Below are 14512 nucleotides of genomic sequence, written 5' to 3'. Positions count from 1 at the left end.
GCCTTACAGAGGGTAGGATAAGTAGATTGGCATTGCTGTCACTGCTGGGTAGATGAAGAAACGAGCCCATGTAAGCCAGGTCACGGGGCGGGTTGATGGAAGCGTCAGGCCTCCGGCCCAGCCATCAGGAGTGGGAGAAAGACTGGCTCGCAGGGTGACGATCACATGTACCACACCATTCCTTCTTCCTCCTTCTGCTTCTGTTTCGTTCTTCCTTCAGTTCAGGCCTATCAGGTTTGTCTAGGGGCATTAGCTCAGTCCTCAGTGCCACCATTCCAGCCAGATTGTTGCCTTGGGTGCTTGACTTCAAGGGTGTCTGAAATTACAGCATTCGGAACCCAGGCTACCAGGTCGGTTGAATTCTATAGTCACCTGATGCAGGGCCTTCAGACTATCATAAAGTTACTTTCTGAAGTCCATGAGTGTAATCAAGCCAGCAGCGTCCAGGGTCCTCCATAAAACTGGATTAGAGTCCTGAGTGAGTTAACTGTTTGCTCCCCTGCTTGTGCAACGCATCTTTAATTGCATTTCATAGAACCACCTGGATGGATTGACGGAACTTTATTTAAACTTCAGGGAGGTACAGGGAGGAAACCATAGTGCACTATAACATGCTCTGTTAATATAAGCTCAGAACACATTTACTTTATGGCAGTTCAACAGACTTTGATGTGGGGCTACTTAAAAATATATTACCTTTGAAAAGCTTTGCTTTGGCAGATAGAGTGGGTGTTGGCAGCCTGTACGCAGTCAACCAGACGATCAATTGACAAACATGTTGACACAATAATTCATGGCACCAGCTCCTCTGATACATGCAAAATGCTGGTTTATTTCAGAAAAATAGAATATATTTCTCAAAATCCCTTTCATTCATGTTGCAGGGTTTATGAGGCAAGTCTTGCCAAACGTAAGCACTTCACAATGAAGGAAAAGCCTCTCTGGTTTGTCTGCCCTTCATTTTCTATCAACGCGGATTATTTTAGGTTCTGAACTGGGTGTATGACGTGAGGAAGGAAAATAGATGCTGCTTAGAGTGAACGACCGCACAGAACCAAGCTGCGGAAAGAAGATATATTTCATCTTGAAGATTGTATTTATATTTGCAAAAAGCTATCACTGTTCCACTAGAATATTATATTTGCTTTTTTACTCCATGAATCCTTTTGATGGAACTAGAAAATTGTGTTTTTCCCCTGGGGCAGCACTCTTTGCTATGTTACTAATGTGTTGGATAAAGAGGGGGCTGGACACCTCCCTCTCCATGGCTCTGGGGTCCCCGTGTGCACGGAGGATGGCTGTAAACCCCCAGAAAGGAGTCGGCCCCAATAAGAATATGGGTATAATACGCACTTCTTAAATTAATCTCCTATGTGGACGCCCTTTTGTCTTTATACCCAACATTCCTTCTTGGTTTCTAACTGTGAAGAAAAAGAACAGACACATGAGTCTTTAATGGGTTGGGGCCATTGGCTTAATTAAACAAGACAAAACAAAACAAAAACACCCTGCTCTCCCTTCTCCCTTGAGCACAGGAAGTGGATTGGGCCCGGCAAGCACGAGGTTCTTGGGTGAAGGGGGAGGGTGGGTAAGAGTGACCCATCTGAGAAGCTGTGGAGTGGAGCTTGCCCCTCAAGGCCACTGGGAGTGTGCTCTCCCAGGCACAGACAAAGACACAGATTTGAGGAAAGGCCTGATCTCAGGAGGGGTGAGACCGTGGATGCCACACAAATGGTCTATTGGGGTGGATTTAATTTCTTTTATACAAAGTCTCATTCACATGTAATATGGGCTGAGTGTGGTAGTTGGGATTGTAGCCCAAAAAACATACCTTTGACTCATCTGTTCCGGGGTCAGCTTGGCACTCCTTCATCTTAGACCTTTGCTGCCTTCCAGCCCCTTGGCCTCAGCAACCCCTCCCCTTTCCCCTCTGGGAAGATGACTTGGGATTCTTGAAGCCTCTGGGTCCTTAGGCATCACGATGGCTCCAGCAGCTCATCGTCCCTGCTGCCTGGGCCTAGAGGTTCTGGGTCTCTCATTACATCACATGTGAGGATATATGGCAGCAGCCTGGCCCTGTCCTGGCACGAGTAGGTGCTCAGTGGCAGGAATCCTGTGCACCCTGGATCCCTCCGCGGCTGCCTGCAGGACAGGAGGGGTGGGTGCTCTACCAGCCTAGCTTGGGCTGGTGGTCGGGGGAGCCTCTCCTCTCAGAGAACCTCCTGCCAGGCACCCTCATAAAGGCAGCAGTGGTTCATTCCAGACCCTTCCAAGGCATTTGCTCTGATGCCGACCCCCTCCGTGACGTAATATGCTGCCTGGCTCCCAGCTGCCCACTTCTACCTCATGTCACTGTAGCTGGGTACCCTCAGCCACACCCACACACTCAAACCAGCCCCAAACCTCTAAGACCCTGTAAGGGGGGGACCTGTGCTGGAGACCCAGAACTTGCCGTTCTCGTGGATCTGGCCCCCACTTCTTATCCAGTCACTTAGACTTTTGATCATCCCTGGGGTTACATCCCCACGTTGCAACCCAGGTTCATCACCTGGGTCCCTGTCCAGTCTCCCGGCAGCTGGGGTTCTGCTTTGTTTCTTCAGACCTTCCTTTCTCCAGGAAGCCGGCCTCGAAACCCTAGCACGGGGCAGGTCCCCTTTCTGACCAATTCTCTTACCTCTGAGCTGGATTGCTCCACACTGCTTGCTTCCTGAAAGCCAGCCTACGGGGCCCAGCCCTCGTTACCCACGCTGCCGGCCTAACCAGGCAGGGGGACAGTCCAGCTCTCTCTCAAGCACGTTTCCTGAAGTTGGCTGTTCTCACTCACTCACCTGGGCCCGGGTGGCTGAATTTCCTCCTGTGTCCTGCAGCCCAGGCAGTTCCCAGGGCCCAGCCTCCAGCCCCTGGGTGTGGCTCTGCCCTGCTGTGGCCTGAGCTCTGCTCTGAGGATTAGTACACACTAACTGGGTGCGTACAGACATTTCCCAATAGACGGGTGGGTTGTGGTCCCTCTTGGTAGTTTAATCAACTGTTCCTGAGTGCCTTGGAAGAGATTGTCCCTGTCACCCCTGTCTGGATAACTGGACAGGTCAAGGTGGGGATCCTTTACTTGGAGCCGCAGCCTATCCCTGGGGGAGGGAGCTTAGTCCTCAGGACCCAGTTTAACATGTTCTTGAGTCGTGATCTACTTCAACAAGAAAGGACTTGAAGTCTATAATTTTTCCAAACTTAAAAAATCAGCTTTGAAGCAGATGTGGAGGATTGGCCCTTAGCTGTACCCTGTGGGTGAGAATTCTCGTCTTTTGACAACCCACTGAGCCGGCATTGAATCACCCAATTACTGCAAATTCTTTTCTAAATAGAAAGCACTCCACAGCCTCCAGTGGAAAAATTCCAAATTCTGCAGCAAATATCTAGCTCATTGGCAGAAGCAGGTTTGGGGCATGAACAATGGTTCTTCACTTCAGTTTCAACTCCAGCAGAAGTTCTGCAGATGACCTGGGAATAAAGTTGGCAAAGAAGCCCCTGGGGGAGACCAGGGTGTGTGTGTGTGTGTGTGTGTGTGTGTGTGTGTGTGTGTGTGTGCGCGCGCGCGTGCCTGCCTTACCCACACGTCCTTCTGAGCTTCAGCCCCCACGGGTTTCAGAGAATAGGCTGCTTTGTTTGCGAGGGTCGGTTGTACCCACTCAGTCTGAGAGGCATGTGGGTGCATGGGGTAGAGCATCTGAGATACGCCTCTGAGACAGGCTTAGCTGGAGACGCAGCAGGGCTGCACTGTTGGGCTGGAAGCTTTGCTTTTAGGGCTTTGGAGCTGAGCTTGGGAAGGAGGGTGGGTGGAGCTGTGTGTCTTAATGCCACCTCAGGCTTCTTATCTCTGGAGCAGTCAGCTTCTAAACAGAGCTCATGATGGGCACATAAAAGCTGTGCCACTATTTAACCTTAAAAAAACAGAAGCAGCTTTCCACCTGCACAAGTACATACGTATGCTTGCAAATGGAACAGTCAAGGGCAATGAAATGTTCAAAAAAATAAAAAGGAATGAAAGACAATAGAGTCTAGAGCCAGGCACACCTGTTTACGTTTTACTCTGTTCTCTTCCTAGCTGTGTAACCTCAGGCAAGGCACTGGGGGGGGGGGGGGGGTGGGGAGTGAATGGAGGAGAGGTGCTTTGGTTTTCTCATCTGCAAAAACCAGGAGAATGCTCTCTCTTCATTCATTGTTGAACGAATTAAATGGTTTCACAGAGCGAACCCAAGTAAGACACCTGGCTCATGCAGCACGTGGTAAATATCGTTTCCTGCTAAATTAAGACCAGCACTTGAAGGATTAAAGAGTCTCGTTGTGGGGTCCAAAGTTATAGTTACTCATTGAACCCCAAGGCAAACCAGGATCTAGGACTGCAAACAGTGATGGTTTAGAATTTAGGAGAGCCTCTGGGCAGTGCCCTTTCCAGGCCTTTCCTACCTCTCAGGAGGAGTTTGGTTGGCCCACCCTCTCTGGGGTTGTCTGACGCTTGGCTGTCACCCTTGCCTTCTGGGGTGACTGGCATCAGTGTGACTCAGTCAGCCAGCCCGTCAGGCCACTTCCTTCTGCTGGCGCTTGTCCTGGGCATGGCTGGCGCTGGCCTCCCGCTGCAGCCCGTGGCCCAGCACGCAGAGCTCTGGGGGTGGTGCACCCCTGCTGCCGCCCTTCGGTTCTGGGGCACAGGGACTGTTCCATGGCTCTGTGTCCTTGGGGCTCTCCTCGCTGCTGCAGAGAGAAAGCACAGGTGCCAATCAAACCCTCCTCGTTCCTCTGGCCCCGCCCCATCTCCATTCTGTCTCTCTCAAGCCCTCCCGTCTGTGTCACCCACAGACCTGGTGGACTCTTGGTGCCAGGCCTCTGCCTTTCCATATCAGCTTTGCCTGCTGGTGCTGTCCTTGTGGGTGTCTGCTGTGGCTGGGCACCGTGAGAGCCAAGCTCCTGGCGTTTCAGAGGACAGGCTGAGTCCTGTTCTCTCTTGGGATGCCCAGATCCTGCTGCTGTGAACAAAGCGTCTCCCTCAGGAACTCGGGAGCCAGGCCTTTATTTTGTTTTTGTTTTAAGAGCACTTCTTATTTAATAAAGAGCTAGGCTTAGCTAGTTGAATCAAAAATAACGCCAACAATAACAGCAAAAAAAAACCCCTGCTTTGCTCAGCTGCCACCCTTTTCCTGAATGGAATAAAATGAAAACTGCTTGGCTCAGACCTGGCATATGGCTAGAATAGAGCTTCCCAGCTGCTGAGTGCCACAGTGAGAGGGGCTCTGAACAGAGAGGGACACCCAATGTGCTCTGGGAGCACAGAATGGAGGGTGGTCACAAGCACAGATCAGGCCTAGGCCAGATGGGGGACCAGCTCGGAAAGCCACACTGGCTACGGGCAGCCAGGCTAGCCTGACAAAGACCACGTGGAGGGTGGAGTTGGCTGTCTGGGTTCGAGTCCTGGCCCTTCCACTTACTAGCTGTGTGACCTATAGCATGTTGATTGATCTCTCTGATTCTCAGTTTCCTGCTTTGTGAAAGGGAGATAGTAATAATACCCATCTCATAGGACACTCAAAGTTATCAATATTGGATGACGCCTGGAAAACTCTCCGCACACTAACCAGCATATGATAGGTGCTCACTAAATTGTCGGCTGTCACTGGTGCTGTTTTGTAGTAGAACTAGGAAGTCGCACCAGCAAGGGACCTGAGGGACCACCCTGTCATATGACAGGTGGGCACCTGAGGCTCGGAGCCTCTCCATCAGTCACCTGAGGACCAGGACTGGCCCCAGCTCCGCACGTGCACAGACCAGAAGCCCTTCTCTCTGCCCGTGACGGCACCTTCTCGAGTGTGCTCGGCTCTGCGTGGTTACGCTTACGTGGGACGTCTAACCAGTGGAGGACAAGTTTGAGTTTGGATCCTAACAAGATCAGGGTGGCAGGAATGGTGGGGGGGGTGGGGTGGGCACTGACACTGGCCGTCATACGTGATTTTCAGGCAGTGAGGAACCCACCCTGTTCCTTAGAGCCAGTCTCATCTCTGTCAGCCTCCGGCCCCATCATAAGTCCCTGCAGGACCCAGTGATCTGTGGGCCACAGCTCCCACCTTATTTTTTCTTCTTCCTGTGCCCCTTTTGAGCAGGGGTGGGGGCGTGACACTTTGCTGCTCCCAGACTGGAGCAGAGGACAGGCCGTGGCACGCAGTGTCAGTGGAGGCCGACGCCGACGTGTGACGCAGGATTTGGTTCTTGAACTGTGTCTTCCCCACCCCCAACCAGGTCCCACATATGTGTGAGGCTCAGGCCAGGAGGTCGACTGTTTTGGTTGCCATATGGCCGTGTTTCCACCTGTTCCCAGACCTGCTGGGGAGCCAGGCAGCCCAGGTCTCCAGGAAACGGGGTCAGGGGGCTGCAGAGAGACCCTGACTGGCTGGTCCAGTCCTGGCAAAATTAAAAGCACCGCATTTAGCGGAGCAAGTCTGGGCACACCGAGACCTGGATAGAGACAGGTGCCTTCACCTGGGCATTCAACACGTAGATAACAGTTGAAGCTCAGTAACAGAGCTTCCTGGGGAAGCCTCCAAGGACTGTGCCCAATCCCTGGGCCCCAAGATGGGGAAGATATCAACACCATCAGTTTTTCTAAAAAAGCGGCACGGGCTGACCTGCAGGGGGTCAACACCAGACACAGGCCAGTGCATCCTGCAAGCCTGCCTCGGCTGCGAGATACAATGGGTAGGGCTGTCCCCGCAAGTCCCTGCTTGGGGAAACAGCCTGTAGGAGTTTCTGGCTCTCGGGCACTGGCTTGTTGCATGATCTCGGGGGAATCATGCTCAGTTCCCTGGCATTGTTTCCCATACACAGGAGGGCAGAAAAAAATGCTTGTCATCTCCAGAGCCGCAAAAGCCCTCCTCTTACAGCTGGTGCACTTCTGCTCCCAGACGCCAGTTTTACAGGGCTGAGTGGGGAGTGGGGTGTGTATCTGGGGAATAGGCATTTTCCCATCACATTTGTCACGTGCTCACATTTTCACAGTCTGGAGCAGCTTAGACGTGTGGTCTGACCAGGAGGTACGGGAATGGCTGTGAGTCATTCTGTGACCTTCCACGTGACCTTGGGAAGGCTCCTCTTTATGAATCCTCCTCCCTCTTTAAAGCTACAGTTACTCCCCATCCCACCTCATCTCTCTGAATATTGAGATTCAGGACATAAAACAACCTTTAAGGCCGCCCTATTCCGAGGAGAAACCTGAAAGAATGGCAATATTTTCTCCTTGAACAATTTTATGTTGCTTTATTATTGCTCCTGCTGTTTTAAAATGTTAGTGTTTTTAATTAATGCCATTTTATTGTCCTTGTTCTCTCAAGCTCTTCTCCGGAAGGGCACAGTTTTAGAAATCTAATAACTGAATAACTGGCTGGTGTGAGGAATAATGCAATAACATTTATAGAGGTTCTCAGATGAAAGGCACTGTGCTGTAGGAAGTTCATTTTAGATTTAAGAAAAGAGCAACGTTACATTAAGATTCTTGCAAAAATATTCAATATTTCATTCCTTTCAAGGGGCTGGGGAAGTTTCTAGAACTATAACCATGCACAACTTTCCCGAGATAATATCTTTATTTAAAATTGACTGCCTAGTACTTTGTGAAAAACTACCGTTTATGCCAGGACAGACTGTGAAGTCTGTAACACATATCGCTCTGGCAGAAATTAACTTCTCATTTACACAACTGTGGGCAATGCAAAGATAGCAAGGACTGCTGTGGGTTGAGCTTTGTCTGATATGATATCAAGACACATTGATAAGAGTTCCTCTTTAATCGACCTCAGATTTACATTTTTCTCCCCGTGCTACAATTTGGGAAAAGATGCGTGTCCCCATAAACTCTGAAAAATAATCACACCACCATTCAAGTCCTTTCAACTCCCAGGCAATGGCTATACTTTGAGTCATGCCCCCTTGTAGCTGCATGCCCAGACCTGTCTGCGGGGCTGGGCCAAGGACATGCAAGTCAGCTGCCCCTCATGAGAAAGGCACGCTTAGACCTCAGCCGGCCCAGGGCAGGCATGGCAGCCCTTCCGCCTGGGTTCTGGTGCTCAGTGCTCATGGAGAGTCTTGTTCTTTTTTTCTTTCTTTTTTTTTTTTTGCGGTACGCGGGCCTCTCACTGTTGTGGCCCCTCCCATTGCGGAGCACAGGCTCCGGACGCGCAGGCTCAGCGGCCATGGCTCACGGGCCCAGCCGCTCCGCGGCATGTGGGATCTTCCCGGACCGGGGCACGAACCCGCGTCCCCTGCATAGGCAGACGGACTCTCAACCACTGTGCCACCAGGGAAGCCCGAGAGTCTTGTTCTTGCTCTACACTCCTCTGAAAGGGGAGATGGAGATGAGGCTGGATTGCAGAAGTGGGGGCAGGTCCTCAGGAGTATGGGGAAGCCAGACTTTTATATTCAATACCTCCAGGACCCGCTGTTTGTTAAGGTGTGTCCCCTGGGTGCCTCCCAGATCCTTTCGGGGACGGGGGGCGGGGGGGTTGTGTCCACGTGGTCAAAACTATTTTCATAATAATACTAAGATGTTATGTGCCCTTTTCACTTATTCTTTCAGGAATATAGAGTGGAGTTTTCCAGACTACATGATGTGTGATATCACAACAGATTGACTGTGGACAAAGGTCTGAGAATCCAAGTGTCTGTCTGTGAAGCCCACACCCTAAAGAGGTTTGTAAAACTATAAGACAGTGCCACTCCTTTCGCTCGATTTTTTTGTTATTGTGGAAAATATAGTTACTTTTCATTAGGATATAGTTTATGTTAACATAGAATGGGGTCGTTTTTTCAATTAATAAATATTTTAAACATCTCTCAATTTTAATTTGTAACGCAGTAAAAAGCGATAGATGCAATGCACATAGGCAAAGGCTCCTTGGGGGTCTCGATTTTGAAGAGCTTAAAGAAGTCCTGGGACCAAAAATTTGAGCACGTCCCACTAAGATGCTGGGCTATTGCCGTAAACCAGGAAAGACAGAAATCAGGCTGCTGGCTCCAGACAGGTGACAATGACTCAACTTTGGGGGTCAAGTCACTTCACCTCAGTTTCCCCAAGTGTAAAATAAGGGGCACATGTGGTTGCACCAACCTGATTGTTTTAAACTTTTTTTAAAATTTTTCTTTTAAACTTTATCTTTAGTACAGCAGAGCCCCTTGCAATTAAATCTTTCTCGGGAACCTGAAGTGTGTAACAGATGAAAGACTGTTGCTTAAGCATGGGGGACTGGGAGATAGGACATTCCTAGACCCCTCTCCCAGCTGCTCTTCTCTGGGAGCACAGTTTGAAAACTACTGACCCAGATGAGCCTAAGGGCATATCAGCTCTATCCCAATAACCGCAGGGCTGTGGCCCGAGGACTCTCCTTACCTGCTCTGGCCAAGCTGGGATTCACAAGCGTCGCTGGTGGTGCCCGGGACAGGCAGGTGAAGGCGGATGCCCGGCTGGCAGTCAGAAGCTGTCCTTCTGATGAAAGGCTGAGGGTTGAGGGCACACAGGGCTGTCCCTCGCTGTGAGTCTGCCCTCAGTCGTGGCCCTGAGCTGCTCCTCCAGCATCCTGTCGGGGTCCCACAAGGACCTCCAGCTTCAGGTGGCAGCGATGGTGGGGTGAGTTGGGGTACTGTTGAGAATGGTGACTTAGCTTCGAACAGAGAGGAGATGGCTGGACAGAAGATGGAACACGTGTTCCCGGATGCTTTGGCCGTGGCTGCCCGACTGTCTTCAGAATCTCTTGTTTCCTTGGGCCCCAGACTGGGAGATGCTGGGGGAGATGGGGAGGGGCCAGAGGCAGGGGAACTGGCTTCTGTGCACTGGGCAGGGGGGCTGGAGACCTTGTGCCGAGCGGGTGGGCTTGCCGAGGGAGGGGTGGACAGTTTGTGCTGGGGGGGAGGGGAGGCTCGTTTCTTCACTGTTGGGGGGCTTAGCATCCTGGGGCTCGCTGGAGGGCTGAGCGGTGGGCTGGGGGACCTGTGCACACAGGGCACACTTGGCTGGGCAGGTCTGTGAGTGGAGGGCACGCTTGAGTGCCTCTTGTCCACTCTGGGTGTCCAGTGTGCCCTCGTGGGAGAGGCCTTCCTGACCAGCACGGGGCTTCTGTCTTGGTTCTGCCTTGGGGCCTCGGGAGAATGTGGCCCTCGCATTGGCCTGGCCAGGCTGGGTTCCGAGGTCCTGTCCTGCCCAGATGTGTGGCTGGAGTGGTGCCAGTGGATGACCTTCCGGGGATGCTTGGAGAGGCCTGTGGCCCTGTCCGCTCGTGCCTGACTCTGAGCCCTGCTGCCCTGCACCTCTGGGTTCCCGCTGGCTGCTGGTGGGTGACTGAGGTCCAAGGCGAGCTTTCCGGGATTGCAGCTGCTCTTGCTTCTCCCTGGTTCTGTGCTGCGGGCCCTGGCGAGGGTGGCCGTGCTTTTGCTGGGCAGCAGGTCAGAGGGGCTCATGGCGGCTCTTAGCTTTGGGGAAGCCCACGTTCTCCGGGCGGGGCCAGCCCCTCCCAGCCCTGGCACGTGGGTCCCTTCAAGGGAGCTCTCTGCTAGATTGCTGTTTTCTGGGGGCTCCAGGGAAGTGAATGATTTGTCCATCAGGATTTCCAGAGGCGGTGGAGGGAGATGCTCTGGGTTCTCCTCTGTTTCACAGTTGAGGTCCTCACTCTTGGACGCTTCTGCTGTGAGCAGAGGGGGAAAGGTGGGAGCAAAGGGCCTCCAGCCTGGGCCCATCCTGAGAGATTCTCCACCTGCTGCTGGAGAAATTCGAGGCTTTGGATACAAAGGGGCAAGTCCCCTGTAAATGGGGAATCTGGGAGGCATGGTGGGGACCCCCCACTTCCTGGGGCAGGGGCTCGGCCCAGAGTCCTTGGAATCCCCCAGTGTCCTTAGACCCTCGGTGGGACTGAAAGTTTCAATGAGTTTCTTGACCGATGTTCTGGTAGGACAGCTCTTGATGTTCCAGTCCCGGGCCCTGGGAGCCTCACTGGCCCTCTCACCTGATGGCATGACGTTTGGAAGCCCCTCAGCTTTTCCCGGCCAGGGCTGTTCTCCCTCAGGGTGGGGACAGCATTTCTGCAAGGTGCTCTGACTTGGCAAAATGCTGAAGTTCTTGGTGAGGGACGCCTTCAACTTGCTGATGGTGCTGCTTGGGGTGACCTTGCAGTAGTGGTCAGGCCTCAGCGCTGTTGCCCTGGGCTGCAGAACCTGCTTCTGGCTGTGCCCCTGCCGTCGGGTGTCCCGGGTGCAAAGCGCCTCCAGCCTCTGGCTGAGGTCTCTCTGGACCCTCCGCAGCTCCTGGAGCGTGGGGTCCTCCACGTGGCTCTTCAGACACCCCTCAGATTGGGACCTCCTCTGCCTTGAGGGGGCCTTCCTGCTGTCGCTGGCCGTGTTCGGTCTTGGGGCCACCACGGTTCTCTCCTCTTCCTCGATCCATTCCTGGTGCTCAGAGGGCAGGGGGACAAACTTGATCCTTTCACTGATTGCTTCCTTCATCTTCAGAATCATTTCCTCATCCTGGGGGCTCCTAAGCCTCCGGGGGTGTGGTTGAAATAGGCTTTCGGCACCACCGGCAGGTGAAGACCGAGGTCTTGCATGGGAAGCGCTTCCCTGCCCCGCACGCGGACTCAGGCAGCTCTCTTTGTCTTCCTCCGCCTCTGGGCTGCTGTCCTCACATTCACTGAGGGGCGGAGTGTCCATCAACCTGGAGCCTTTAGGAAAGTGTGCTTCCCTGGAGATCCTGATCCCAGGGGAATCACACGGAGCGCTTTGGCCCAGCCCCCAAGGCCTGGAGGCAGTATTTTCTGGGCCTGTGCTGGAGGGCCAGGGGCTCCCCGATCCACCCTGCACTGCTGGCTGAACCTTTGCTGTAAGAGGCCTGGAGAGCGGGCAGTCCTGGGGTCTGGCTGAACCCATCCAGAATGGGCTTTGCTGCCAGGTATGTCTGGACAGCTTGGCCTCCACTGTGGGTGGAATCGCTGGCCTCCACTCTGCAGGCTCCAGCACGAAGTCCCAGCTGGCTCGCTTGCCCAGTTTGTCTGCCAGCTGCACACACTCATTGTCAGCACCGATGCCACTGTCCTCAGAGCACAAGGGTAGGCCCTGCACTTCAGGGTCACCGTGGCCACTCGCTAAGCTCTCCAGGTGCCCCAGAACCCTGAGGAGGTGCTCATCTGCACCCTTCTTCTTGCACAGCTTGTTTCCCAGGTGGCCCGCGGCGCCGTGGAAGTAGCGGCCGGAGCCCTCCAGGAGGCTGTCAGAGAGCGAGGCCACTGTGCCGCTGAGCGCCTGCAGCTTGCTAACTGTGTACTGCAGAAGCTGCTGCAAGAGATCTGGCTGCTCCTGGGGCTCTCTTTTCCTCAAAGGCCAAGCCAGATCCTCCTTAACTTCCTGGAGGAGCCCTTCTCCATCCTTGGAGATTTCCTCTAAGAGCTGGTTGACCTCATCAAAACACAGCAACAGGAAGCCGACCATGGGCTGCAGCAGCTCCTGGGTCTGCGTGGCGCAATGGGTGATGCTCATAACTGCTTCGTATTTGGAGAGGCAGGTGTGCAGATAGGTGTAAGCACGCTGGTGGGCCTTCACCAGGGGCTCAGGGAAGTCTACTTTGTCTTCAGACTCGTGGGCAGGAAGGATGGTTTGGCAGTCATGGCCCTGTTTGCTCGACCTGTGACATTTTGGCCTCTTTCCCCATTTGGAAGTCTCCCGGGTATTGCTTTCCTCACTCTCTTCCCCAGAAAAGGCCGCCCCTTGTGATCCGTGGGAACTCTGTCTCTTGAGTGGAACGTCTGTAGCCACGTAGCTTTGTGATTTGTTCAGCTGGGATGGGGAGGTTTTGGTTTCTGGGATCAGTCCTTCCATGTCTTTCCTTTTGCCCGAAGTGGGATCTCTGGTGAGCTGACAAAGACTTTCAGCCCCGGATTGGATCCACCGGGGACTTTGCTGCTCTTCTGGCCTCTGTCCCTGGGACGAGCCCCCTCCAGAGTCATAGCAGGTGGAGTTTTGAACCAGCAAAGGGATGGAGCATCTTTCACTGGGCCCCTGACATCCTGGCAGAGTTGCTTTGGGCTTTTTAAAAAACTGGATGCCACTCTTAGCAACGCTGTTAACAATATCACTGTGGGAAGGTGTACATCCCATGATGTCAGCCTGTAGTCATCTCCCATCTGCAACCCTCACAATTTTCAGAGAATTGTATTCAAAACAGGAACAAAAGGCAGTCTTACTAGTCCATCCAGGCAGTTTCCAAGCCAGAATCCTTTGAAGTCCAAGGTGCAGTGTCCTAAACTTGGAACCGGCTTTCTTTACTTCCTTGGCCCCATCGTGTAGAGGTAGTGATGCTGCCGCCGTTCTGGTGTTGTTCTAAGTTTTGAACCCTCTGCTGCTGGTGAGCAACAGGGCAGTTCTCGAGGACTTCAGTCCCGTGGATTACCGGATTGCATTTTGCTCGTGTCCTGACAGATGTGCATGGCAAGTGGAACTTTAAGCCTATTAGGTTAATCACGCCCTAGCCAGTCAGCGCTCACAGCGTGTTCTAATATAGAACTCAGCATTTACTATCTTGGGAAGCGGATTATTTTTGCACGTGCGTATGCTTTTAATTCTGTTCAGATGCCTGCCATATGAAACCTAGGGAAATGAGCCATAATTGCAGAAGGCTCTGGAAGAGACACATTTGTGGAGGGGAAGCGAGGGCTGACCGTTTATGAATCCTGGCAGAGAAGTGACCTTCACAGTTTCATAAGGGCAAACTAGCTGAGTGTGCTCCAACCTGCTGCCATTCAGAAGACCCCAAAACTGCACAGTAGCTGGGAAGTGAGGTGATACTTTGTTGTTTGTGTGGCTTATAAAAATGCTACGACTTTCTAGTGCTGGAGGACATCTCGAAATAGACAGGGAATAAAGAAGGCTTTCCTCTGCACTAGAAAAGGGAGGTCGATCGCGGGGAGCCTTGGAGGGGAAAGCAGGAAAAACTCTCCATCATATAAAGCTTAGGGCTGGTCCCTGTGGACTATAGGGGCTCGGGGAGACAATGCTCTCACAGGAAAAGCCTTTTTACTAAACCTTCCTCATAGGAAAATAAGCTAAACCTGGGCAGTGGAGAGCCATTAGGAGTAGAACTTAAGGGAAAAATGTGTTTTCCTTTTCAAGCCCAGCTTCTATACTCAGTCTGAGCCTGGTGCTCTTGCCCATGGCTAAGGTCGCAGCTGCCCATTTAAAACCTCCTTTAGGGCTTCCCTGGTGGCACAGTGGTTGAGAGTCCGCCTGCCGTTGCAGGGGACACGGGTTCGTGCCCCGGTCTGGGAAGATCCCACATGCCGCGGAGCGGCTGGGCCCGTGAGCCATGGCCGCTGAGCCTTCGCGTCCGGAGCCTGTGCTCCGTAACGGGAGAGGCCACAACAGTGAGAGGCCCGCGTACCGCAAAAAAAAAAAACAAAAAAACCTCCTTTAAAACTTTCTTTGCTGTCAGTAAAGTCTAGAGCAG

General features: G+C 52.8%; 1 protein-coding gene across 1 annotated transcript; it reads right to left on the bottom strand.

Annotated features, from left to right (window-relative positions):
- Nucleotides 1-812: 812 nt before the first annotated feature.
- PCARE (photoreceptor cilium actin regulator) lies at nt 813-13339 on the bottom strand. The gene is made up of 2 exons (XM_027113476.1): nt 9422-13339; nt 813-4746 (listed from the first exon to the last, which is right to left on the bottom strand). The coding sequence occupies exons 1-2, from the start codon at nt 13165-13167 to the stop codon at nt 4572-4574; spliced, it is 3921 nt and encodes a 1306-aa protein (XP_026969277.1). The 5' UTR covers nt 13168-13339; the 3' UTR covers nt 813-4571.
- Nucleotides 13340-14512: the final 1173 nt, after the last annotated feature.

The sequence above is a fragment of the Aethalodelphis obliquidens genome, unplaced genomic scaffold (genome assembly GCF_003676395.1).
Source record: "Aethalodelphis obliquidens isolate GAN/ISIS:26980383/991018 unplaced genomic scaffold, ASM367639v1 scaffold12, whole genome shotgun sequence".
NCBI classification, from domain to species: Eukaryota; Metazoa; Chordata; class Mammalia; order Artiodactyla; family Delphinidae; genus Aethalodelphis; species Aethalodelphis obliquidens.
The sequence above is the reverse complement of the archived record's forward strand: the minus strand, read 5'-3'. Positions and strand labels throughout refer to the sequence as shown.

Coding starts and splice junctions, on each gene's coding strand:
- PCARE (XM_027113476.1), bottom strand. CDS start 13,167: ATGGGATGTACACCTTCCCACAGTGATATTGTTAACAGCGTTGCTAAG. Junction 4,747..9,421: donor TCCCAGCTTGGCCAGAGCAG/GTAAGGAGAGTC, acceptor TTCTCTCTGCAG/CAGCGAGGAGAGCCCCAAGG.